The sequence below is a fragment of the Hippocampus guttulatus genome, chromosome 17 (assembly GCF_054856545.1).
Source record: "Hippocampus guttulatus isolate MCC_2025c chromosome 17, RoL_Hgut_1.0, whole genome shotgun sequence".
Taxonomy (NCBI): domain Eukaryota; kingdom Metazoa; phylum Chordata; class Actinopteri; order Syngnathiformes; family Syngnathidae; genus Hippocampus; species Hippocampus guttulatus.
In genome coordinates, this window is record NC_141277.1 from 11,686,528 (window position 1) to 11,713,277 (window position 26,750).

At 43.0% G+C, this 26,750-nt stretch overlaps 1 protein-coding gene across 2 annotated transcripts; it reads right to left on the reverse strand.

Moving 5' to 3' along the window:
* Positions 1-26,748, reverse strand: LOC147192118 (dihydropyrimidinase-related protein 2). Of its 2 annotated transcripts, none has more exons than XM_086134537.1 (14): positions 26,220-26,748; positions 15,562-15,650; positions 14,131-14,315; positions 13,663-13,827; positions 13,258-13,319; positions 12,867-12,947; positions 12,585-12,653; positions 10,755-10,875; positions 8,664-8,820; positions 8,445-8,586; positions 7,060-7,230; positions 1,951-2,130; positions 1,687-1,855; positions 1-383 (listed from the first exon to the last, which is right to left on the reverse strand). In XM_086134537.1, the coding sequence occupies exons 1-14, from the start codon at positions 26,490-26,492 to the stop codon at positions 292-294; spliced, it is 1,956 nt and encodes a 651-aa protein (XP_085990663.1). In that variant the 5' UTR covers positions 26,493-26,748; the 3' UTR covers positions 1-291. The 2 variants fall into 2 exon arrangements, with proteins under 2 accessions (XP_085990663.1, XP_085990662.1); XM_086134536.1 differs by lacking the exon at positions 26,220-26,748 and adding an exon at positions 23,963-24,262.
* Positions 26,749-26,750: the final 2 nt, after the last annotated feature.

The window sequence follows — 26,750 nt, forward strand, 5'->3', positions numbered from 1 at the left end:
AAAAGTGAACAATTGTTTTTATTTTTTTGTTCCGTCATGTGAGGCAGACCTTTTTTTTGTGTTGTTTGTTTGTTTGTTTTGAACCGCGTCCTCGAGGATCTGGTTTAAGGAGGAAGGGGAGTGAGAATGTGGGGGTAAAAAGCAGGCGGTGGCAGAGTTACAGATCACGGATGGCGAAATGCCAAATGGGTCATCGTGAGAAGTTCCCGGCGTGGAACCCTCGGCACCTATCGGCCGTCCTTCCTCAGATCCTTTACCCTCCCCCCCCCTCTGCGCAATGGATGGAACGTTCTAACCGAGGCTGGTGATGTTAGCCTTCCCACCCGGGGGCGCCACAATGCGCTGGGTGTTGCGGCGAGGAATGTTGTCATCGACCTGAGCGCCTGCGTGGACAAAAAAAAATCCCGTTTGACATTTTACAGGGAACCAGTGTTGCCACCATTTGATTAGCACAGTGGTTGTCAAACATTTGAAACCAAGTCCCGCCTCAAAAGGTACTTACGGTACAGTGCCATGTACCACCAAACCCACTAAAAATAAACTACAGTAACATAGTAGGCCTAAGTGTTCATCATAAAATGATGCAGAGGTTTTATTCCTAAAATCGTTTTATTTTGAGAATCCATTTAGAATCACCAGATAAACACACTGAAATGTTAGGCCTGTGCCTTGATTGGATCGATCATAATTTCTGTGCGCAAGTGAACTTGCCGCGTTCGGCGGTAAACATTTAATTGTCATTATTCTGAATCATTAAGAACAAATGTGGTACGATACAATCACAACAATCGTGCAGGGCGGTCAAGTTGACATCAGTGAAGCGGGGGGGACTGACGTTTTTTCATCAAAAAGCGAAATTTACGGAAATGATGAGCTGTGAAAGATAACTTGGCCAACACTACAGTAGAGTTGCAGGTTTAGCAGCGACGCTTCACAACAACAGCGACTTGTCGCAACCATTTGGTCTGATCAAATTGTAGCAGGCCCTCTTATTGCGAAACCGTTTGCCACAAAGTATCTGTACAATTTTTTGGAGAATGGGGGAAAAAACTAAGAAAAGAACCATACTTTGTTGCAAAAATGACAAATAATTTTGCGACAAACAAGTTTGGAGGCGTGATGGCTCAACACAACAGTCTCACTGAAACGACAGTGAAGAAGATTTAGTGGGAATATCCCATCCGATTAAAAATAGTGTCCTCAATATTAGGGCCCAAACGATTAGTTGAAAAACTGATTGAATCGGACGATTTTAGCTCTTGAAAATGGACAAAAATTTACCCAAAAACCAAACAAATGGGCCAATTTTTGCAGGTTTTTTTTGTTAACCATTAACACATTAACACACAAGACAAAGATAATGACATTCAAACGTCACCCCCCCCCCCACAAACACACACAAAAAGCGAGAAAATAATCATTTGATTTTTGCTGATTTTCCTCCCTGCTGTCAAGTTAAACAATCACTAAAGCACAATATTAGTCTGCAAAAAAAAAAGTCAAATGTTCTGCCTGCAATTTAAAACTTTATTGTTGTCAGCGTTAAGATTAAAAACGAAATTATTTTGATCAATTTTATCTCAAAATGAATTGGTCCATTAATCGGTTATCGTAATTTTGGTGTTGTGTCTTGAGTCGAGCTAATTCCAATCTAAGAGATGATCCATCAGATGAGTGTCCACTAACCAGAGAGGCTGAAGCCAGATTGATGCAGGTTCCTGACTGGTTGCTGGTTGGGCTGCTTAGCAGGCGACGTCTTGGCCGATGAAGCGGGCGTCATGGCTTTAGGGGTGACCGACACCTCGCAAACCGGACCGTCGTACAGTCCCCTGGGTACACCCCTCAACTCGGCCAGCTGCAGTGTGGAAAAAATTGTTCAGACAATTAAAAATCAAAACAAAAAAAAAAAAAAAAAAAAGGAAGAAACTAGACATCGAAACTGTTTTGTACCCTGCTGCGAGCTTTTATCCTTTTGTAGACGTAGTCCGGAAAAGGTTTGCGGGCCACGTAGCGTCCGGAACCTTCTGTGGTGTGGAGGTTTCCTTCCTCCAAGACGATCTTTCCCTGGCTGATCACCACCAGTGGCCATCCACGCACCTCGGTTCCTTCAAAGATGTTATACTCCACATTCTGCAAGAGGAGGCCATCAAACAAGAACAAGCGGGAAAAAAATAGAGGTGTGAATGTAAGTGTGACTTGTCATTTGTATATTCTGGACATGCCAGCTACCCCACAAAATGGACGGATGGGGGAAAAAAAACGTTTCAGAATCCGAAACAATTTGAGATGGAACAGTGATGCTGAATGAAATCTGTTTGAACATCGATTAAAACAACCACTGCTTTATAAAAGGTGCTGAAAATGGAACAAAAATAATTCATAGAACGACAAACAATAAAACACTAAATTAACAACAAAGGCAGTAGAAAGCACAAAAAGAGTAAAACTAAAAATTAAGTCTCATGCGGATTCAAAAGCCAAAGAATAACAATGAGTTTTCAAAGTTGGGCAGCAGCAGCAGCATTTTGGACCAACTGGAGACACTTAATGGAGGATTGGCTGACTCCAAAGTAAAGTGCTGTGTGACTCCAAAGTAAAGTGCTGAGTAAAAATATGATGAAAAGAATTTCAAACGTATTACACACGCAGTACAAAAAAAATGTTTCTTAACTGGGGTTCACTTTTAAAATAGGCCCAATTATAAGGACGTCAAACGTAAAACTCCACGGAGCAAAATCCTTCATGACAATTTAAAAGGAACACATTACAAGCTTGACTTCCTGTGTGTTGTTGTTCCCATGTTGTGTTTGATGTGTCATCTAACAGCTCCCGCATGCTTCATTAGAGCTGCACTGACTCATCACGCAAATACCAGTATATTACACCATAATAACGTCAAAGAAGAAACACATTGATTTCATCTGGTCAACGTGACCTGCTTTGTTTGCTCCTGTGAACTCCCTGTCGACCGTCCATCCATCCATCCATTTTCCGAACCGCTTGATCCTCACTAGGGTCGCGGGGGGTGCTGGAGCCTATCCCAGCCGTCTTCGGGCAGTAGGCGGGGACACCCTGAATCAGTTGCCAGCCAATCGCAGGGCACACAGAGACGAACAACCATTCACGCCCACACTCACACCTAGGGACAATTTAGAGCGTCCAATCAGCCTGACATGCATGTTTTTGGAATGTGGGAGGAAACCGGAGCACCCGGAGAAAACCCACGCAGGCCCGGGGAGAACATGCAAACTCCACACAGGGAGGCCGGAGCTGGAATTGAACCCGGTACCTCTGCACTGTGAAGCCGACGTGCTAACCACTGGACTACCGGGCCGCCCCCTGAAAATCCTACCCAGGAAGCTGGCGATGTCCCATTTGGAGTATCAAGCAACTGAGTAAAATTAGAACGGTATGAAAAGAGCTTATTGGATTTAAGTCCATGGTTAGCACGTCGACTTCACAGTGCAGAGGTACCGGGTTCGATTCCAGCTCTGGCCTCCCTGTGTGGAGTTTGCATGTTCTCCCCGGGCCTGCGTGGGTTTTCTCCGGGTGCTCCGGTTTCCTCCCACATTCCAAAAACATGCATGGCAGGCTGATTGGACGCTCTAAATTGTCCCTAGGTGTGAGTGTGGGCGTGGATGGTTGTTCGTCTCTGTGTGCCCTGCGATTGGCTGGCAACTGATTCAGGGTGTCCCCCGCCTACTGCCCGGAGACGGCGGGGATAGGCTCCATTCAGGGTGTCCCCCGCCTACTGCCCGGAGGCGGCTGGGATAGGCTCCAGCACCCCCTGCGACCCTAGTGAGGATCAAGCGGTTCGGAAAATGGATGGATGGATGGATTTAACCCACATTGACCCCAAATTGGTCTCGGTTCGACTTGTCATAGCAACAAGTTTGAAAACAACCGATGATGCACACAAGCCTCAGGGAAGAACAACCAGGGTCAATTACGGATAGTCAAACATATATTGTGTTTGTGTCTGCTGAAAAGCTTCTGAAGGCTGAGGTCATTCATTTGGTGGATTTTGAAATGAGATCACTCGTACATTACACGAGACTTGTTATAGCACACGCGCATAGCGAATGAGCGAGCCGTACGGCGAACATCACTTCATCATTTTTCCGACCAGACGGAATTCAAAACAAACCACCAAAAAACAACCCGATCCGAGTACAGTGCAGACACGCGCAGACGCACACTCACACACGGATCTGCCTGCTAACAATCAAAACCATTCCAGTGTTCTAGTTCTTTTGGGGGAGATTTTACGGATGACGTCAGCCTCCTGCTGTTGCTGCGGGAGGTCCACACCCTGCTCAAGCGAGGCCGTTATAAAATCCCCTTTCGCAGCATGAAAACGTCTGCAAAGGCGGCATACTAACTCTTCTGGCTTCATTAATCACGTGAACTAAATGGTGATCAAATGCATCGTGGGAAGGTTTTATGCTCAGTCTGTTTTGTAAATGGACTGTCACGACTCCACTATTGACCTTAGTATAATCATTTTTTTCCCTTTCCTGCTAATAAATACACAGAAGAAAGCCTTTGGGGGAGTCCAAAGATAACTACATAATGACCCTGTGTAACCTGGATGTAACTCCAAAAACTTTGAACTGTTCATGATTAGAATTATTTTTTAACTAAACTGTAAAGATCAGCAGTGTCAATCAAAACTGAGCATTGCTACCTTTGCGGCAGCTATATTTTAGAAAACAGCTCTCGATCCGTTTATGATCCCTGAAAAGCTGCAAACATTAAAGCACCACAGTGTTTCACTGCTGGAGGGCATTTCTTCAAGCATTCCGAAATTTGCATTCCATGCGGAGGTCAGTAGAGAGATAGACTGAGGAAAAATGAATACACTTCCAAACTCAAAAAGGTGTTCCCAGTAGTAGGGTGGCCTTTTAAAGCTTTAAAAAAAAAAAGGAATCATTTTGGAAAACTACAAGAGCAAAGGATTTAGTGATGAATTAGTGAGTTCAGAGTAAGAAAATCCATTATTTTTTTACTTCTTGACTTTTCATTAAATCTCAGTTTCTTTTGAGATTGAGACTTTTAAATGTTGTATTTTTAAATACACTATATGTGAAGTACATTCACTTATGTTGTGTATGAAATGTGCTGTACATCAATGATTCTATTTCTTTTTTTAACCAGCCCCTTGGTACTGCTAAATGTCACAACAATGTGACAAATGTTTGTTTTGATTAAGCCCCCTGTATGATACCCAACATTTATTTTGCAAAAAAACAAGACGAAAAATAAGAAAAAAAAATGAATTGCACACTACAAGATATGTCATGACTGCTACACTAATGCTCCATTTATGACCGAGAGTAAAGGTAGAAAAGAAACTGACTCAAACTGGTAGCTTCACCAACAACACAACATACACAATGACAACATGATTACATGACGTCAAAATGTGACAGGTTAAATCACAGGTGTCAAACTCAAGGCACGGGGGCTACATCCGGCCCGCCAGGTCATTTTATGTGGCCCGCGAAAGCAAATCATGTGTGTCAACTTACTAAAATCTGTCCCGAAAAGTCATATTGTCATGTGTAACGTTGAGATTTGAAATTATTTTGTTAGCCAGTTTACACTCACTTGAACAGTAATTGAACAAACTATTATAATTGACTTTACTGATTTCAAAACTAGTAATCTATTAATTTGTTGTGTACAAGTAATAATTTTGTGGTTTCACTGTCATAACGGCCCACCAAAAGAAGACGTAACTCCAAATCGGCCCGCGACTAAAATAAGTTTGACACCCCTGGGTTAAATACAATACAATACAATACATGCAGATTTATATAGCGCTTTCACAACAGCGACAGCTGTAACAAAGCGCTTCACAAAACAGTTAACATAAAGTAAAATAATAAACACAACGCATAACATAAAACACGGACAGTCGTGCAGTCCTAACCACTTTTCCGTCGCACGCTTTGTTGTTTGAAGCAGTTTCAGATGAAAGAGGAGAGAATCAAAGTGTCCTTTAACCAGTGGATCAGAGACGTCATGCTCAAAATGTGCACACGTCGGCTACAAGCTAAGTTTCAAAGTCAACAAGAAGCTGTAGCATCCATTGACGAAAAAAGAGATTGGTTCACTTCTCCTGTCCCATGGAAATCCATTTCAATTCCAAGCGGCGACTCTCAGTTCCAAATACGCATCAACGCTCCTCTCTCCTCATCCTCAACTTCAGCAGCCATCCATCCAGCCGCACCGACGCCGACTGTCCGACAGCGCCGACATAGCCACTGAGCAAAACGGGGTTGTGAAAAATGCTGCCCATTACAGGCGCAAAAAACACAAGCGCCCCAGGTCTGTCCGGCACCGACGGTCAATGGCGGCGACATTCCTCCAAATCAACATCTGCGCTGGTACAGGCGTGCTGCCGAGAAGGCGCAACCACCAAGCACAGATACTTCTCCTTTGACCAATGTCGTGGCCAAAAAGCGCTGAAAACAGTCCATATCGGGTCCACGCGATGAAACAACAAACAACATGTGACAAAACAAAAGACAAAAATGCCAAAAAAGAACAAAAAAGCAAGGCTCTTGAAGAGCACTTGCTGAAGGCTGCCTAATGCAGAGAATAAAACCTAGCTGTTTTGTACCATTCTTAAATAGTGTTAAATCTTTGATTAAGATATCCTTTGACTTTTGGGTTGAGTGAACGCTGGCGCGTTTTGGCTGCCGCTGCTCAACCCGTATTATTTTGTGTTTTTTGTTATTGTAAAGTGTCCTTGGGTGTCTTGAAAGGCGCTTATAAATAAAATCTATTATTATTATTATTATTACTCGGGCGCCATCTTGGAAAAAATAAATCATCAAATGACACAGCTCAGGAAGACACAAGAGCAGGGAAAACGGGGTTGATTAACTCGATAAGCAGCCCACGGAATTTGGTGGCGGCGCGGGCACCCGCAGCGGCTCCTCTCTCTCCCGAGGAATGTCATTTCCTCCGTGCTGTATGTTGCACATGTAGCACATTTGACAATAATGTTGACTTGACTTGGAACCGTGAAATGGTGATTGAGTAGCATACCGAGTTGTGGCTCTTGGCGGAGATTATTTTCGTGACATCGGGGTCCCACAGCACCAGATCTGCATCAGAGCCCACAGAAATACGACCTTTGCGGGGGTACAGGTTAAAGATCTTGGCCGCATTGGTGCTGGTCACCGCCACAAACTGGTTTTCATCCATCTTGCCAGTCACCTGAAATGAATCCAAACTCAAAATGTAAATAATCCCAAAGTGGTAGTTAGCCATTGTTACATTAGAAAAACTGTTGTCTGTTGTATTTATATGGAAGCTTACAGTATATTTGATATCATTAGCTTGTGCATTTACTGTAAAGGGGCTGACATGCTTAACATTTAAACCGGCAACATAAACGCTCAGCAAACGGTACAAGAAATGAAATGTAAATACAGTGGTACATCTACTTACGACATTAATTGGTTCTAGAAGGAATTTCTTAATGAGAAAAAGTAGGGATGCGTTTTCCATGTAAATGCCCTAATCCGTTCCAAGACGCCCCAAAATTCAGACAAATGTTTTATAAAGCATACAAATGCATCAAAATATGGAACAAATACATGTTAGAATTAGATTATCCCATAATAAATGAGAGTTGTGCATAATGTAAAAAAAAAAAAACAATGAATAGAGTAAAGGATAAAAATGATGGTCATTTAACTTTTAACTGCATCCTCAGCGTTTTTTGCCCTCTTTCGTTCATGTCCTCTCTCAGAAGTGGTTTTTGCCTGATCTCAGGACGTTTGCTTTTGTCTGCTTTTAACAATCCTTTGAAAATGTCCAAGGCGAACATCAGCATAGTGAGCGATCACCCGACTGGTGAACACTTTTTCTGGGTGGTACACATTTACATAAAACTATCGGAACACCCCCTGGTCAAATGACGAGCACGCTGCATCAACACCTATCTATCTATCTACACACAAAGACACATACGGTAGAAGTCCCTCTCAGCCAATGGGATGCCAGGAAAATACCAGGTAATAGCCAATGGCAGAGCAGCTACAAGTATATTGCATTTAGGAAACTGGGAGCTGCGAGAAGCATACCACACTGTATTTATACCTTTCGTATCTTGAAATTTCTTTCGTAATAAGAGGCAATGTTTTCCTGTTGAGGCGTTTGGTAACTTGAAGAGACGTTCGGAAGTAGAGGTACCACTGTCATTTGTGATTTATTGCATGTTCCGTGGAAATTCAACCCATTCCTCTAAGGTCAGTAAAAATAGGCCCTGTGGCCCTTATAAACCCTTTCATGCACCCTGTAACCCGATAACATGATAAGCAGTCCACTGTAGTAACCGCTGTCCCTGAAAAGGTTAAATGTGATTTGATCTACCGCTCTCATGAATTTGCAGTGTGTGAAGCGACGTCACATGCAACAACACATACCACACACTTGTCCCAGATAATCGACATCCTCTCCTCTGTGCCGTTGACACCTTCCGGAATCAAGCTGAAGTCATCTTTGCCCACGGCGCGTTGGGCAGTGTTGAAAGGACAATGTGCACTTCCTGTCACCTGCAGGTCACCACTGCAAGAATAGGAAGTGGAAAATAGCAAGCCTCATCCGGATATGTCCCCCTTGGAATGTTTTGATTATGACGTTACCAAGAGAGTAAGGAGTTGAGATAGTCTGGTGTGGTCGGGTCGGGGCTCAGCGGTGGGGAGGTGACGTAAGCTGCTGCCTTGGCCCAATTTTTGCTCCAGTAGTGTGAGCCGTCTGTTCCCAGGCTCGCGGTGATCGGCTCTCCATAGACAACGGTGCCTGCCCAAGACAGTTTCATATCAATCAAAAAGTTCCAAAGTGTGCAGAAGCTTCACTTTAAGTCTATGTGTTGGTTGACGATAATCGCCTTTGATTGATATAGACCGAGATGGAAAAAATTGAGCTTTCTATGCCAAAGGCATTGACTGACTGGCTCTCTTTGTAGTAACGCGTTATTTTGGAGTCTTTGGGGAGAGAATATTCTTTTTTTTCTTCATTCCAATAACAGTTCTTTGTCAAAATGACATGAATGAAGACAAAACAACATATACATAAAATCTGATATTCCAGTTCAATTCCACAGTTACATACCGTATATGGAAAAAAATATATTGACAGACTTTAAATAAACAAAATAATGATTGCATACCAATTTAACATTGAAGTAAATATGTATACAAATTGTCAAGAGACTTCAAATAAACAACTTTGAGTATATGTAAAAAATCTTTCTACTTTTTTCTTTAGGCGTGGAAAAAAAAAGTAGCGTGTTTCCGGTAACCCGACCGACAGAGAATTTCTACGTCGAAAAAAAACTTCACGGTCTGCATTTTTTTCAAACAACCCTCTACATTTTTGTGTAGAGGGTTTACATCGGTGCAAACTCTCGCGATATTCAAGTTGAGCGCGTGCGTCGTTTGCCCTGTCGTCTGTCAACAACATTGAAACATGGCGGCGGCCGCGATCTGCGACGACAGTTTAAACCGCGTTTTCTGTGTTAGTCGCATGTATCGAAAAAAATCAGCGAACTATTTGATGAACACCACGGGCCGAGTAAACACTAAGGGCGGAGGAGGGCGGAGGCGGCGGCGCGCCGCGGCCGCCCGAGTCCGGAGCGGGGAGAAAACCAAATAGGTGGCGGCGGCGCCGGCCGCGGAGCGGCGGGTTCAATGTCTTCTTGTTTTATGTTTTATGGTTATTTTGTTTAAATTTTTGATGGAAAAAAAAAAAGATTAAAAAAAAAAAACTTTGTCCGACCTACCGACCCTATGCTGAAATTTCATGTTACCGGAAACACACTATCTTTTTTGTTTGACCTTATCTACAAATTTGAGAGACTCAACGTAACAATCAATATCAATCAAAAAAGCCTTGAAAAATGGAGTAATTTTTTAAAATAAAATTGGCCTTACATCTTTAGATATACGTAATTCTCTTACTTTGTTACAAAAAAAAAAATTGGAAGGAATAAGCCATCGATCTTTGTCAATGGCTTATATATGGATCAATATTCAGATTTCTTGGACGTAATATTTTAAATGTTCTGTAAAGCATTTTGTTCCAGCCGTTGTGAAAACTCTATAGCTTTATTGTATTATATTGTATTCACTTTAGCGTAGCTCCATCTAGTGGATGCATAACCCCAACCCCAGCAACTATTGTAACTTCTATTCTATGCGCTTTATAATGTGGTGCACCCTATATATGAAAACAGTTTTAAAATAGGCCATTCATTGAAAATGCACCTTATACAGTACTACGAAGTGAATTATAGTGTGGAGAAAACGATAATTAATTTCCCCTTTTGAGTTAAACAGATACTTTATCAAAAATAATACCTTTATCAGCCCAATTTTGGAAATATAAAGACTTGTTCCTTGTAATGAGTTGTTCCATATAATAGATCTCTGAGGAGAGAAGTTGTCGGAGAAACACAATTTCCATGCCAATAGGGCTGATGAAAATTGGAAAGCATAAGAGGTAACTTTGTGACGTTATAGTCTGTAATGTCATTGATGTTATCTCGTAAAATTAAATAAATAAATAACATAACATAACTGTCATCTGCTTGTAGAGTCATTTTAATTTCTTTATTAAAAAAATAGATATCCCTTTGAAAGTTGGATTATTGTATGTTTTGAGATGTATTGAGAGTAATTTTGCTGCAATAAGAAACAAAAAAAGACCGATGGGGGGCTGTTTTGGAGTCTCACCCTTCTTCCTGGCTTGAGCGATGACGTCAGCGGCACTCTTGCTCATTACCTTGGTGACATACAGAGGGCAGTTGGTCTGATTGGCCACAGTCACCGAGCGATTTACAGCCTCCGCCTCCACCTAGAAAAAAACCCAAATCATAATGCATGCGATCAAACAAGAATGGTGTCATGATTTGGTTTGGGACCAACAGGTGGCACTGCAAGGCTCCCCCTGCAGCTGCACACCTGTTGGTCGTTATGTAATTATGAGTTGTATAAAACGACTCCCGCCCGAACACTCAGTGTCGGGTCATTGTTTGCTCTTGGCTACTGTCATGTTTCTTTGTTGCTTTTTGCTTGTTGCTGTCATGTTTTTGTTCTTGTTAGTTTTTTGCCACAGCCATGGTTTTGGTTTGTTACTTTGGACTCTTTTTGTTTTCATGACTTTGTTTGTTCTCGATATATTTTCTGTGTTTTAATACAACTCGTCAAGTTCACCTTGCTCCTCCCCCTTGCCTGCTTTTTGGGGTCCACCGCCACCTTGCAATGTGACAAATGGATGATGAATGTCAGATTAAAAATGCCTCAGTGCGGCCAATATCCTCCTATCAAGCTTTGCTCCTCGTGACATTAGATACAAATATACCAGGGACAGCAGAGAGAATGGCCAATCTCAGCCAAACTTTTATGAAAATTGTATTCATTCATTCATCTTCCGAACCGCTCCATCCTCACTAGGGTCGCTGGAGCCTATCCCAGGAGTCTTCGGGCAGTAGGCGGGGGACACCCTGAATCGATAGCCAGCCAAACGCAGGCCACACACAGACACGAACAACCGTCCACGCCCACACTCACACCTAGGGACAATTTAGAGTGTTCAATCAGCCTGCCATGCGTGTTTTTGGAATGTGGGAGGAATACGAAAATTATAACAGTCTGAAATTGCAGGGGGCGGCCCGGTAGTCCAGTGGTTAGCACGTCGGCTTCACAGTGTGGAGGTACCGGGTTCGATTCCAGCTCCGGCCTCCCTGTGTGGAGTTTGCATGTTCTCCCCGGGCCTGCGTGGGTTTTCTCCGGGTGCTCCGGTTTCCTCCCACATTCCAAAAACATGCATAGCAGGCTGATTGGACGCTCTAAATTGTCCCTAGGTGTGAGTGTGGGCGTGGATGGTTGTTCGTCTCTGTGTGCCCTGCGATTGGCTGGCAACTGATTCAGGGTGTCCCCCGCCTACTGCCCGGAGGCGGCTGGGATAGGCTCCAGCACCCCCCGCGACCCGAGTGAGGATCAAGCGGTTCGGAAAATGGATGGATGGATGGATGAAATTGCAGGTGATATTTTTATTAACAGTCTTCGGAATACAGAAGTATTGCGCAACACAAGCTGGATGCCAAAAGCAAAAGAAATGATGACAAACACAGTATGTCCTATTCAAGACGCATCTCAGTTGCCTGTGTTCCTTTAGATGTAAAACAGATAACATCTTTATTCGTGGCGATTGAGAGCCCTGCTCTTCTTTTCCAGCTGGGAAGTGAGAAGTGATTCCGTGAAACTGGGAAGATGATAAGAAGAAGAGGGATTTGGAGATTGAAGTTTTTATGCAATGAGGCAGCGTGTTTTGGGAGTTGTTTCATCTCTCTTGTTTCCATTGCATTCATCACAAAGGATGCGCTGTAATCGATCTGCTCAGCCTCACAGCACCAAACTCTTGAAACACACAATACTGACCATGGAAAGGATGTTGAAGAACTTTCCAAACAAGTGATACTACCAAGGCTGCATGAACTGATCCAACATTTCCTGAAAGACAGATTTATTTATTTATTTTTTTAATAAAAAAATGTATTTTACCTCCTCGGGACGGCTCAAGACGTGTCCCTCAGGACCATTGATGCCCTGCTCCAGGATCCGGCGCTGTTCCTGAAGAATGTACATACAACAGCATGCTCAGGCAACTGCATAAATTTCACATGGTAGGATTAAACGTACAGACTAAACACGCGGATGCCCTTTATGAATATTCGTCATCGGTTGTCAGTGATTAACATTGAAGAAGTTTGAGTCCTGGCGTGATAGAGGGATGAAGAAAGAGAAGAGCACGTTGTTCACGTTCACCCTGGTTGTGGGGCATACCTCAGCAACAATGTCTCCGTTTTCAGCATGCACCTGAGCAATGGCTCCAAGATCACGGATTACACTGAATACTTCATACACCTGCAGGCACGACAAGGAATTGCATTTACCCACACTGGTCACAACATTAAGCACACCGAAACAATAAACTGTGCCGTTCCAAAAAGAATCATGCTCGGTTTGAATGAACATGGTTGAGAGCTATTCATTTGACACAACTTTGTGTTTAGAAAAGTCACTTTGAATCTTTCAAAATAAAACTGATTATTATTATTTTTGTAAAAGAAAAATAAAGGGGAAATCTCTTGTCTTTGATCTAATGAGATTGTACAAAGCCTACTCCGCTAAAGAAAAAGGAGGTACACCCTCAGAAATAATACAATGGACACACCTGAGTGTCAGTTAGCTGGAAAAGATCCTTATAAGCCAGATAGACCAGGAATGAGTTGATACCTGAGAAAGTGGGGAGAGACAAAACGATTTAAGTATGCAGCAACTAAAAAACATATTACAGTTTTAATAAGACAGGCTAAAAATCGTGCAGAAGCAAAAAAAAAATAAAAAAAAAAAAGATCAGCTCCACAAACCCCTGCAGCAAAAACGCATTACAAGCGTTGCCTGAATTGTGCCATCGTGGGTTACTAGTGGCCCAAACCAGCCTCAAGGGGCCACTATTGAGTTTTAGAGGTTCTTTCTGAATCAACCACAAGGATATTTTCCAAACAAAAAAAGTGTGGTTTGAAATTAGCCGTCTTGTGAGCAGCCCATTGCCGCGGCGGAGTTTTTTTCGACATACCGTGATCCTTCACAAGGGCTTCCATCTCTTCCTGCATGCCTCTGTGCCACTCAGTGATGTCCATATGCAGCGAGTAGTCGCAGCACGACTTGCTGTCGGCCCATTCGCGCCACTGCTCGAAGGCCGAGATGAGACTGACGCCTGGCTCGGGGACCACGTGGTCGACTGGATACACACAAAAACAAAGCAACTCATCCGCTTTCATCTGCAGTGTGTTACTTTTGGTCTCACATCAAGACTGAGATCATAACCTGGCAGCGGAAAGTTGCAGTTTGATCATGAAGTGTCAGGGAAAATCATCATGCATGATGTAAAGGAGACGAGGAATGACAACAAAATCTATTCACAATATTTGGATTGCAGCTATTTTGCAAATGAAAAATCTAGTCCAGTGCACGGCTGAGCATCATATTCCCTGACGGCAGCCTTCTCAATGGCATTGAAACATAAAGACGGGAGATAACTCACTGATCATCGTGGTGCCTCCCGCCAGTGCCGCTCTGGTGCCCTGGTAGAAATCGTCAGCAGATGTCATGCCTCGATCGGGCATCTGGAAGCGTGTGTGCACGTCAATCCCTCCTGGCATCAACATGCGCCCATGGGCGTCGATGGTTTTCACCCCGCCGGGCACGATGAGATTTTCACCTATTTGTCTGAACAAATGCCATAAAGGGTGATGACAGATTTTGATTGGAAAGTTTCCAGCCTCAAATTCGTCATGTGTTTTCAGTCTTTATTTGGGCTCACTGAAACAATGGTCAATTCTTTTAAGCAAGAATTTTGATGTTAGTGTTACCAATAATAACAAGAGATAAGTGTGATATACTTTTCTTGCTGTGTTCCTTCAGTAAATTTAATTATAACCTTGTTTGGGGTGGGGGGCGATTGATGGGGGAGAAAACAGAGCTCATTAACTTTGTATTTTTGAAATGTTTGTAAACATTAAAGAATATTGAATAATATTAGCCAAGATTTCCCCCAGAAATAAAACAATAATGAAAAAGTCTCAAATTCGAACTATTATCTACAATCTGCTGGCAACCAAAACCAGCTGGAATAGGCTCCAGCTCACCAACAAACTGAAAGAACACAAGAATAGAAATGGACAAATGGGTTCTATTCATTATTGACATTAAAAAAAACACACACAGACAAACAATCCTAAAATCTTAGTAAATCTGATTAAGGGAATGAGATATGAAAACTACCTTTGAGACTGTACAGTACTAAAGTACCGGTACATAGCATTTTAGGATGTAGTAAAAATATTACATTTTAGCAATTAGATAAATCTATTAGATTTCTCAAGTATTAAACTAATTTTTAATGACCTTTTTTCAATTGTTTATTTTTTTTTATACTTTAACACCTATGTATTCATACAGTGCTTCTATTGCCGCTGCAGTACTTTTCTTACCATTATGACAACTACATATATTCTCCTTGTATACTTCCTATACTACTTGTGTACTTCCTACGATACTTTAAATAGCACGTCGACTTCACAGTGCAGAGGTACCGGGTTCATTTCCAGCTCCGGCCTCCCTGTGTGGAGTTTGCATGTTCTCTCCGGGCCTGCGTGGGTTTTCTCCGGGTACTCCGGTTTCCTCCCACATTCCAAAAACATGCATGGCAGGCTGATTGAACTCTCTAAAATTGTCCCTAGGTGTGAATGTGAGCGTGGATGGTTGTTTGTCTCTGTGTGCCCTGCGATTGGCTGGCAACCGATTCAGGGTGTCCCCCGCCTACTGCCCGAAGACAGCTGGGATAGGCTCCAGCGCCCCCCGCGAGCCTCGTGAGGATCAAGCGGTTCGGAAAATGGATGGATGGATGGACGATACTTTAAAGTTTATCGTGATGCATGTTGTCTAATTTGAACGGTGCCAATGAGTGACTCACTTGATAACGCCATCCTCCATGTAAATGTCGGCGCAGAAGGACTGGTCATCGTTGACGATCTTCGCTCCTTTGATCAGGAGACGGTCACTCTGAAAGATAATGGTCAAGATCACACAGCTAAGATTTTTTTTTTTTTTAATCCCATGTCTTGGGTTACATTTGCTTCAGTTAGATATTCTACAAGAAACAGATGCTGCAGATCTCAAGATACTCTCAGCGGTCTGCCAAATGGAGGCGACCAAGGTGAAGTTACGAAGCGTAGCATTGGCTTTGGCTTGGCTTGGCAAGAGATTTAGTGTGTAAACGGAAAATGTGACATAAAGAAGTGGATTGACACTCCCCAAAAACTTGAAATGAAGCCGATTTCATTCCCCCAATAAAACACCGTGAACACACATTAATGTGTCTATGGAGGGCGGTGGAATTACAAAAGCCTATAAAAAAAAAAAGGATAGAAATTGTGCAGAAAAAGTGTTCTCATGAGTCCAAATGGAAGGAGAAAGTCGAATTGCTGTATGAGTACAATGCGTCCATTAAAAGTGTTGGGTCTGCTATTCAATTAAGGATGTAAAACCCATTTCACCCAATGATGATTTTGGCAAATTAAGGCAGACAAACAAAGCTCTTGTTCTGCATGCCAAAGAGAGACAAAGAAAAAAAATTGGGGTGAGAATTCACCAGTGAGAGAATGAGGATAGAGGCCCCCCCCCCCCAGACACACCCCCTGAGTCCTTTTTAAGGATTCAGACCTTTGCAGAAACACACATGCGAGGGGATCAATCACAGGGCCAAGTGTGAAATCAATCATTATTACACAGCCGGGGTAGGGCAACTTGTCTCGCTGTGAGGGCGAGGGGGTGCTCTTCCCTTTGCATTGCCTCCCACTCTTCCCTCCCTCCCACCGTTCTGGCACAGGGGACGAGAAGGGAGTGGCAGCTCCGGTCACAATGAAGCAAGCATCGTACGCTAACAAAGAAGGCTCTCTCTGAACCACTGTTGTTAACCTCAATCCAACCAGTCCCGTTCCCGAGCAGCCGGTTGTGGCCCCGCCCTTCGCTGATCCACTGCAGACCTGCGAAGCGTCCAATCGCAGACTTGAGAAGCAGTCAGGCACTGATATAACTTGGAGCTGGGAATGACACCGTCTTGCTACCCAACTGCGGATACTACAGCTTCAATAATACAGCTCAGAAGCACTGCTCGTTTAATCCTGTGCGTGATCTGAAATCCTCACAGCACAAATTATGAAACACAAGGTTTTATTTCGGGGTGCTGTGTACAATTTTAAGCTCAACCTTTAGAGTAGGGGCATCCAAAATGTTTCCTTCAAGGGCTACATACAGAAACATCGAAGGATACAATTTTGAAATTCTTCAACTTTCATTTATCAACCCCGCTACACTAAAACAAGCAATGTTATATTTATTTTGAAAAACAGCTACGTTTTCGCTTTCAGATAAAGGTGCTAAGGTTAAGAGTGAAGAATTTTTCAAAGATTTTTGGAGTGGCTAGCGGCCATGTATCCTGCTAGAACAGATCCGTCCCTACACTGACTGAAGAGCGGTCAAATCTCCACATTCAGAACGAAAACAAGAGAAATCTGTGGGAAACTAAGAACCAATTTTAAAGCTGTGGCTAATAGGAAAGGAGTATATGTTGAAGTGGTACTGAGAGGGGAGCTAAGTTTAGCCTGGGTCGTGAGTGAAAGTCACAGAGAGGCTACAGCTTTAAGGGTAATGTAAAATTTGTTTAAATGCTCTTAAAGTGTTTCCGGAACATATCTTATGGCATATTTAATTTATTATATAAGCAATTATGAACATTGTTGCATAGGTACTTATAATCCTACGCGAATTGTGACGGTCTATTATACTTTATAGCATGGACAGCACTAAGCTCCAACAGGTACAAGGAACAACAACTCAAATGTTTGTCATACAGTAAATCTCTATCTTGATTAGACGGGAACAAAAAGAAAAAGATCCGTAGGTTCTACGATTAAACAGAATCACTATTGACTTGAGCTCAGTAAAATTAGATTATGTTCTACTGAACAGAGGAGGGATTTGTAGCTCACTGTTGACCTGCTTGTGTCCCCCAGCACGAATAACATGACCAAATGACAATTTGCTTCACAAGTCAACGCTCGCATTTTCACACATTCCTCAGACCAGAAGCTTGTAAGTTTGGAATTACAGCTGCTGAAAAATTGTATAATCATCCATTTGTTGTCAGCCCACAGGGGCTGCAAAGTGGTTGTGTGTGATTGGACTGAATCTGTGCCAGGCATGAGAGCGATCTTCATATCATGAGAACCTTTGATAGGATGCAGACCAAGCTCAATAGCAACTTTGCAAACTATTGGCTGGCATGTTCAGCTTGTCCCCCGCCTACTGCCCGAAGACAGCTGGGATGGGCCCCAGCATGCCCCCGACCATTGTGAGGATAAGCGGATTAGAAAATGGTTGGTTTGTTGGTTGGAGTAATCTGCTGGACAAACATAGTAACTCACTAATATTAAAATTTTGAACAAGTTGACGTGTGAAAAAAAATGCTCAAAATGCGTTATTGCACTTAACGTTGGTTTTTGTTCAGCTGTTTTGTGCCGTCCTTGAATGGTAATTTTTATGCAAGAGAGCACAACTTGTACAGTGTACGGCAACTTTTCTTTTTGTGTTAAGCAGGTAGCGAGTCTGCCATACTGCACCACACAAAGAATGAAAAGTACGGGTCTCCCAAAATGACAAACAACACTGATGGCCAATACTAGTAAAATTTAGTCACTGAACATTCAATATGCAGTCCAAAAGCTTCTTTGTTGCTAGGAAAACTACTGTTAGCATTGGTCATTAACCAGCAACACTTTGTTTTCATCCAAATGGAGAATATCCTAGTAACACAAATGAAGTCAGGCAGAGAAGGCTGCCAGATATGACAGTGAGCACGATGATTTAATATGCCGTTATTTTGACTTAGTCCACCTCATTGAAAATGTCTAGCCACACATAGGCTGTAAAAACAAATCCTGGCTATATTTCATGCTTCATACAACAACCCGTATGCAGGAATAGTTGTTACGATTGTCTGACTGTCAATGTTTTATGTGTTCTGTTATTTTGTTATTTTATGTTAACTGTCCTGTAAAGCGGGAACCCCCGGTGGTCCAGTGGTTAGCGCGTCGACCTCATAGCGCAGAGGTACCGGGTTCAATTCCGGCTCCGACCTCCCTGTGTGGAGTTTGCAAGTTCTCCCCGGGCCTGCGTGGGTTTTCTCTGGGTACTCCGGTTTCCTCCCACATTCCAAAAACATGCATGGCAGGCTGATTGAACACTCGAAATTGTCCCTAGGTATGAGTGTGAGCGTGGATGATTGCTCGTCTCTGTGTGCCCTGCGAATGGCTGGCAACCGATTCAGGGTGTCCCCCGCCTACTCCCCATAGACAGCTAGGATAGGCTCCAGCACCGCCCGTGACCCTTGTGAGGATAAGCGGATCGGAAAATGGATGGATGGATGGATGGATGTCCTGTAAAGCGCTTTGTTACAGCTGTTGTGAAAGCGCTACATAAAAAAAGATGTATTGTATTGTATATAAATGATTCATAATAAAATATCCAAATCAATTTGTTCCACGAGCCATCCAATCTGTGGCTGGATGGTTGGATGGCTTGTGGAGCCGATGATGAGAATAAAGGAGCATCAGCACAGAGTGCAGATGCGTATGTGGAACTGAGGGTCGCCGGTTGGAATTGAAGCGGATTTACAATGGACAGGAGATGTGAGCAAATCTCTTTTTCGTCAATGGATGCTACAGCTTATTGTTTGCTTTCAAACTTAGCTTGTAGCAGACGTTTGCACATTTTCAGCATGAGGTCTTTGATCCGCTGGTGAATGGACACGTTGATTCTCTGCTCTTTCATCTATAACTGCTTCAAACAACAAAGTGTATGCAGAAAAAGTGGTTAAGATTGCACGACTGTCTGTGTCTTTGTGTTGTGTTGTATTATTTTGTCATTCTGTGTTAACTGTTCTGTTGATGGCGGTGCGGGCACCCACAGCGGCTCCTCTCTCTCCTGTGGTTGAGAGGAAAGAAGTTTAATCTGTGCTGTATGTCGCACATCGAGCACATTTGACAATAAAGTTGACTTGAACTTGAACTTGAAATCAGGACAAAGGAAATGTAAGTCCATCCATTCATCCATTTGCAACACCGCTTATCCTAAAGAGGGTCGTGCGGATTGCTGCAGCCTATCCCAGCTGACTTCGGGTGAAAGGTGGAATAACCTCTGAACTGGTCGCCTGTCAGTCACAGGGCACACATAGAGACAAACAACCACACACACCCACATTCACACCGTCACAGAGTGGGAACCGATCCCACACTGCCCACACACAAGTCGGGCAAGTGTACCACTACACCATCAGCGACCCGGGAAGTGTAAGTGGATCGGAAAATATCCTGTATCGTTTTACAATAAGGATATCTACATGAATGGTATACGTATTGGTTTGTAAATCATTTGCTGAAACATAACTAGTTCACTATGATATGTAATGAATAAGACTTCTTGCCAAATAGTGAGCCCACCTTTAGTTTTGCAACTTTGCTCTTTTGCACATTATAACTGGTAGCACCTCAGCATTCACTCATTATTTCTTGAACTGGGGTTGAAGATGATGATGTCATTATCAGTCTAGTTAAAAGGCCTTATTTGAAAGGGGCAGCAAATATGCAAAATCAACTTTGATGCACTCGTCATTTAGAAGGCACAAGAAGACAAACCACTCAGACCAACACTCACATTAACACCAAAGGACAACTTAGAGAAAACCTACACACAAACAGCACACAAGGAAGCTGCAGCCAAAATTTGAACGCAGAACCTCAGAACCGTGAGGCAGATGTGCTAACCCAATGGTGGGCAAACTACGGCCCGCGGGCTGAATCCGGCCCGTTGGTCTTTTTAATCCGGCCCGCCGAAGGTTGGTCCACAATTAAGGTTCGATGTGAATGATTGCATTCATTTCAATTGGACTTGTAATGACAGGCATTTCACCGCCAGGTGGCGCATTGACTTGAAGTTGCAGAACACGGGGGGGGGGGGCAATCTTTTCGACCACCTAGTACCTCTGTATCGCTCTACTTCTACTGGTCTGATCACAACCCATCTGCAGCGATGCACAGGCTAAAATAGGTCATCAACAACACTTTTGTCATTTAAAAAAAGTATATTAATACCGTACTTTCATGCTTTTGTTCTGTTGATGTTTGATATGGACTGTCAACAAATGCAGTTTTTTTTTTTAAATGTACCATAGCTCGTGCTGACCTGGCCCTTCTGTCAAATTTTAAAAGTCAATGCGGCCCCCGAGCCAAAAAGTTTGCCCACCCCTGTGCTAACCACTAGGTCATGGAAGGCTGTCCTCCTGCATATTGTTGAAAACACTTTAAATGAACTTTCTAGCTATTCATTGTTTTTTCGATCAGTAATTCCTTTTATTTGAAATCATTTAAAATCTCTTCAATCCACTTCTTAAAACTACACACACAGAAAATAAAGACTCCTTGTTGACCTCCTCAGTAAAGGACTCAGAGCAACCAGAGTCACTGCGGTCGTGTTCCTGACTTTGAAACACAATGGTGTGCCTTGTTCAAACGCGAAGTAACGGAAAATGTTCCATTTCTGTGCACCTTTGTCTGGGGCTTGACTTTGGGGAAACTTCTAATTACGCTCGAGGGGTGGCGACTAAGCCAGTGGATGATGGGTGGCTGTATTTGGAGGGAGAGCAGCATGCTGCGTAATGTGTAAACAGACAGCGCCCCAGGCTGCTGTGTGCTGTGAGATAACATGAATTTGGGGGGGGGTTCCCTTGGAAAAGTAAGTGCCGGCTCACTATGGGACAAGTGCAGTACTGCAGGTGTACACTGCCTAATATGAGCTCAGATGTAAAACATTGTAGCTCCAGAGCATTAAATCCAGGTCATTCTTATTATAATGTCTTTTTTCTTTTAATCTCCTTTAAAGAAATTGATTTGGTCTTCACTTTTTGTGCTTTTCATTTGATGGGGTGCAAAAAAAGTCAAATTGCTGTTGCAAAAAACATTTCAGATTCATGATTGACATTTTCAATTTATACATCAACTTAAGCTTACTCCTGTGGTATTTTTTTCAAGCATTAAATCTCAGGAAGGCATAATAACCACAATGCCTGAAACACACAATTCTGAGCACAAGATTGTCATGTTCCTGGAAGAAAACTGAATCAATACCGTGCTAAAAGCACCCTATTTTTTGTGCCGAGCACAGGTCGAGTGCTGAGTGCAGTTTAACTGTGTGCATGGGTGTAGGTAGATTTCTTTTGTCAATTGCAGTTTTTCTCACTTCAACTGTAAATCTTCTCAGTCTCCGGTGATCTTCCTCATCGAAGGAGAAATCACAGACATTGATTCGTGGTGATGCATCCAACTCCGATTCCAGGTGGTGAGCCTGCCTACGTTCATGTTTAATTGATGAGAAATGCGGTTAGCATCTAAGTACTGTACCAGCTGCACAGCTGAGTCTGTACAGGACACAGCAGTTACTGTTCTGTGAAAAGAACAATATCACTGGAGACTGCACTGACAGAAACAACAATTTGTGAGGACGTGCGACACAGAGAGACTTTGGGAATGAGGCATGATCCCTTGATTCACATTTAATCCATTCATTTTCTAGCCGGTCTTCATTTGGTTGAATAGACTTTTCACAGAAATGCAGCATGGTTTGAAAAATTTCTACAATTGATTCTATACAACCCTCATATAATATTTGTTGTATTGTAAAGACAAGAAAGGAGACATTTTTGCTCTCTCTCTCTCTCTCTCTCTCTCTCTCTCTGATATTGTATTATCACTTTGCTGGGAGACAAAGCAAGCTGTCTCTGGTCGGGGGGGGGGGGGGGGGGGGTGAGGGGGGTTAGTCGCATTAGACAGATGATAACTGCCTGCTCATGTCATTTGCGTATATAACCTAATTTAAGGAGGATTTTTGAAAATTAAATTGCATCCGTCATATATTTGTCCTGTGCCTTGTTTACATGAGTTTCCCTCAACAAGCTTTATGGAATTTAAAAAACAAACAAACATGATGGTCAATTTTACCCTACTCACCTCGTTTTATGAACCATACTGACAGAACTGTGACCAAAACAAAACAATATATATATATATATATATATATATATATATACACACACACACACACACACACACACTGATGAGGTTATCTTTGTCCCATCTCTTTAAATTTGAAAGAAAAATGCCTCTGGTCTCTTTTTCTGACATGCCCAATTCAGAAATAGCCCTTCTATCCATTTATGTTTGACCTAATTACCATAAGGACTTCGACACCAACTAATCCTCGGATCTCTCCACGCACCACCAACTGGCTGCTTGCAAACACCTTAAATCAACCAAGGATGACATCATCAAATCTACCCATCAAGTCATCAATAGTATGTCTATGAAAGATGAATCGAATCCGCACTGTAATAAATTGGAAGTCTAATGCATGTACTTTGATACATTTCATTTTTTTTAATCCTGTAAGTGGACATAAAGTTACACCCACTGGTCACAGCACTGGGAACAGTAAACATCAAATGTAAGCCACCACAAATGCTCTTTACAAATAAAATGCACAATGATGGGTCATGTAACTGTATAAAGTATTAAACACAGAGTGCATGCCTCTGCAATATGCATGGGTGCACTGAGAATAGAAGAAGACCCTGCGGCTCCATCTCTATTGCTCGTGCACTTCCTTTATTCCTTTTTACTGGTTGGCTCCTCCTGTTCATCCTCTTCTCACTCAGTTGAGAAGACAGCAGAAACATGGAAGGAAAAAGGAGCCACTGCCCCCTCCCTTCCTCCTCCCTCGTCACTAATGTACATCCTTGTGAGCTCCAAAACGATTTGAGGGCAGAAAAACTAAGAATCACCCCCAATGTGACAGGATCAATTTACCCTTAAATGCCCTTGTCGTTCTTGAAATCTCAAACAAAAAAGGGGGCATCAACAGCGATTCACACCAACCTTGCATGCAGCAGGAATTGCGTTTATAACAAAGAGCACCGGCGTAAAGCTGACTCAGAATCGCATAGTGCACCTAAACCTGCATTATAGCAACATTTAGTGCTGCAAAGCTCCGTTTTAAGCGTGCCAAATTGACGCTTCACACGTCTTCCCTCAAAATACCGTAAAAGTAGCGACAATCCGCTGTATCGAAAAATCATTAAGACGACGACGAAGGGCGAGCAGGCGGCTCAGATCGCTGCTTTTAGAGGGGAGGGTGAGACCAAAGCGCTCCCAATGACATCCTGTTCCCACACCCGCGGGCCCAACCACACCGCCACGGCAACTCACTGTGATGCGAGGGATGTTCTTCTTGCCCTGGTAGCCAGACATCTTCAGCGCCTTGCTTTCGCCGGGGACCGCTACGTGCGTCGACCGAATGAAGGGCAGGGAAAGACTCAGAGGATGTGATGTGAGAAAAGCAGGAGCACGGTCGTTCTTCAGGAAGCTCCCCAGGTGACCCCACCCCCAAAAAAATGTGACAGACGGCAAGAAATATGCGAGAGTGAAAGTCAGGATGGAGTCCTTGGCAGCCTCCCGGTCTCCGCCGATGCACCGAGCCTTTTCCAGCCAGACAAGAGGGGAGGGGCCGAGGCGAGCCCGGTCCCCGTAAAAAAAAAAAAAAAAAAAAAAAAAAAAAGGAACTCCGCTGCGCATGCGCAAAGCCTCGCCCTGTTCCATTGACAGAATGCCGTTACAGTAACAGTAACTCAAGCGGCTTATCAGCGTGATTGGGGTGTAATGTCTTTAAGTGACGCCTTAAATTATTTGGCTTCATGCTGTCCGCTACCAACATTTTTAGACAGCGTAAGCACATCGGTCTTTACTTGTCTCCTACCCATACCTGTCAACTTTTCGGAGCGCCAACCTGTATAAACTACCAAAAAAATCCTTATAAAGAGCAAAAACTCCTTATAACATACCAAAGCAATTTATATGTCAAAATAACGGCAGAAAAAAACCCACAAAATGTTCAATGATATTTATTGTAGATCTCCATAATACAATGTCTGGTTAATGTCTAATCATCCATCATTCTACTTAGTGGCATTACTGTGTTCAGAGTTGTATTCCTGCGTTGCTTTTTTCACAAACTCCAAATCATTTGGAGTTGGTGAAAAAAACCCCCGAAATTTTCAGAATCCGTACGATTTGTGCGATACGGCCATACACGTAAGATTCACCACAAAATCCCTATGAACTATGGCTAAACCGTATGAGTTGACAGGTATGCAGTAATTGCTCTCCTAGGATTAGACAGTGGTGAGAGATAACGATGTACAAATACTTTGTGTCTGTATTTTTTTCCAATGTTTTGCTTGAGTATTTATTTTTTTATCCCCACATTTATTTTGTTGTATTATATACTTACAAACAGATATCTGCACTTTCTACTTTCGCCAAATTGAGCGCATTATCATGCAACCTCTGCAAATGACAACACAATATATAAAAAAGGGAAATAGAGAGAAGTAAAGAAAACAGCAATTGATACTTCAACTGACTGAGATATTGGCACATAACATGGAAGAACGTAAACCGGAAGTGAAAACAACAATGGCAAGGGATGCAGAGGCAAGATACTCTCTATCCATGGCCTTAAATTAATGGGGGAGTTTGCAGTAAAACTGCTAGCAAGTTTTGAATGTAGCCTCACAGAGAGAGAGAGAGAGAGAACACACACGCACATTCACACACCGCGTATGTATGTGCAGCTCCTTCTCAAAAGATGACAAAAAACATGCTCAAGTGCTGTATTCTGATTCTATACATAGTCATTTTCTTTTATCTGGATCTGAGGGAGCCAATGCAAGAACTCCATTAAATACTTGACGTGTTTGCTTTCAAAACTTAGCTTGTAGCAGACGTGTGCACATTTTCAGCATGACGTCTCTGATCCACTGGTGAAAGGACATTTTAGAAAGGACATTTATCCGGCTTCAACTCTGTATTAGAGTGAGTGTCGATAAATGAACTGATCATCATGTCAATGGTTGAGATCCAGTCATAACTAGCTTGTGTGTCCCAAAGGCTTCCAATCAATATGCAACATGAAACCCAAGCTCAACACCACGTCTAAAAGCTTTTAACGGCATCCTGAGTGCTTAAAAACAACATAAGGGATGCATCAACATCATTGGTGCTACAAAACGAATTAGCAGGAGCAGCATTAAAAAAAAAGTTGATTGCTTTTCCTGCTAATGTGCCACATCCTCATACACCCTCACCCCACGCACCTCAGAGAAATTAAGTCTGAAATAACATACGTTGAAAGCATGTGTGGACTGTTGTTTTACATAAATGCACTGTAATGCTAGCTAATCAAACACGAATGTCCTCGGCCACGCCCTCAAGTAGCTCTGCATGCGGTTGCGTCACAATTTAGGCTTGCTGGGAGATTGAGTCAGTGAGTTGTCTGGTGGCCAGTGAACACAAGAGATGTTCAATATAATCGTCTATGCTTATGATGCATGAGTGGGTTTAGAACATATTCAGTGCAGAGCGGGATTGAGGGAAAACTTTATTGGGATTAAAAAATATATATTACCTTTCCATCATCCAGATTCTGCAAAGCCTCCTTGCCAGTGCTCTCCCTGATCTCCACCTTCTTGGGCTGGGAAATGTCGCTCTGCCGGTCGATGACTCGACTGTCTCGCTTTCCTCTGCACGCAGACAGCGCATCGAAGTCCAAAGTCTTGCTGTCTAAGGAGCCTTCCACTGGGCAGAACATGCCACAGAACTGCTGCCTCGGTCTGGCGGGGCTGTCGGAGCCCATGTTCTTAAAAAATCCGCTTGCTGCCACTTCCCCGGTGGTCGACATGCCTTGCAGACGGTGTTGCAGCTGTACAGGAGGCCAAAATATAGATATTCAAAAAAAATCTCCTTTATCTCAGCTCCGCTCTCCTGCACGGCCACCGCCTTGAGATGACTTCAATTGCAGGTAGGTGGTGGCAGCGTGACTAAAGCGGACAAATGAAAAGGACAATACAACATGAAAGTAGACCCACCCTGGTGAAAATGCCTTCAAGTCACGAAACAAACCCGAGAAAATGTTAACGTGATAACACTTTTGTTTCTA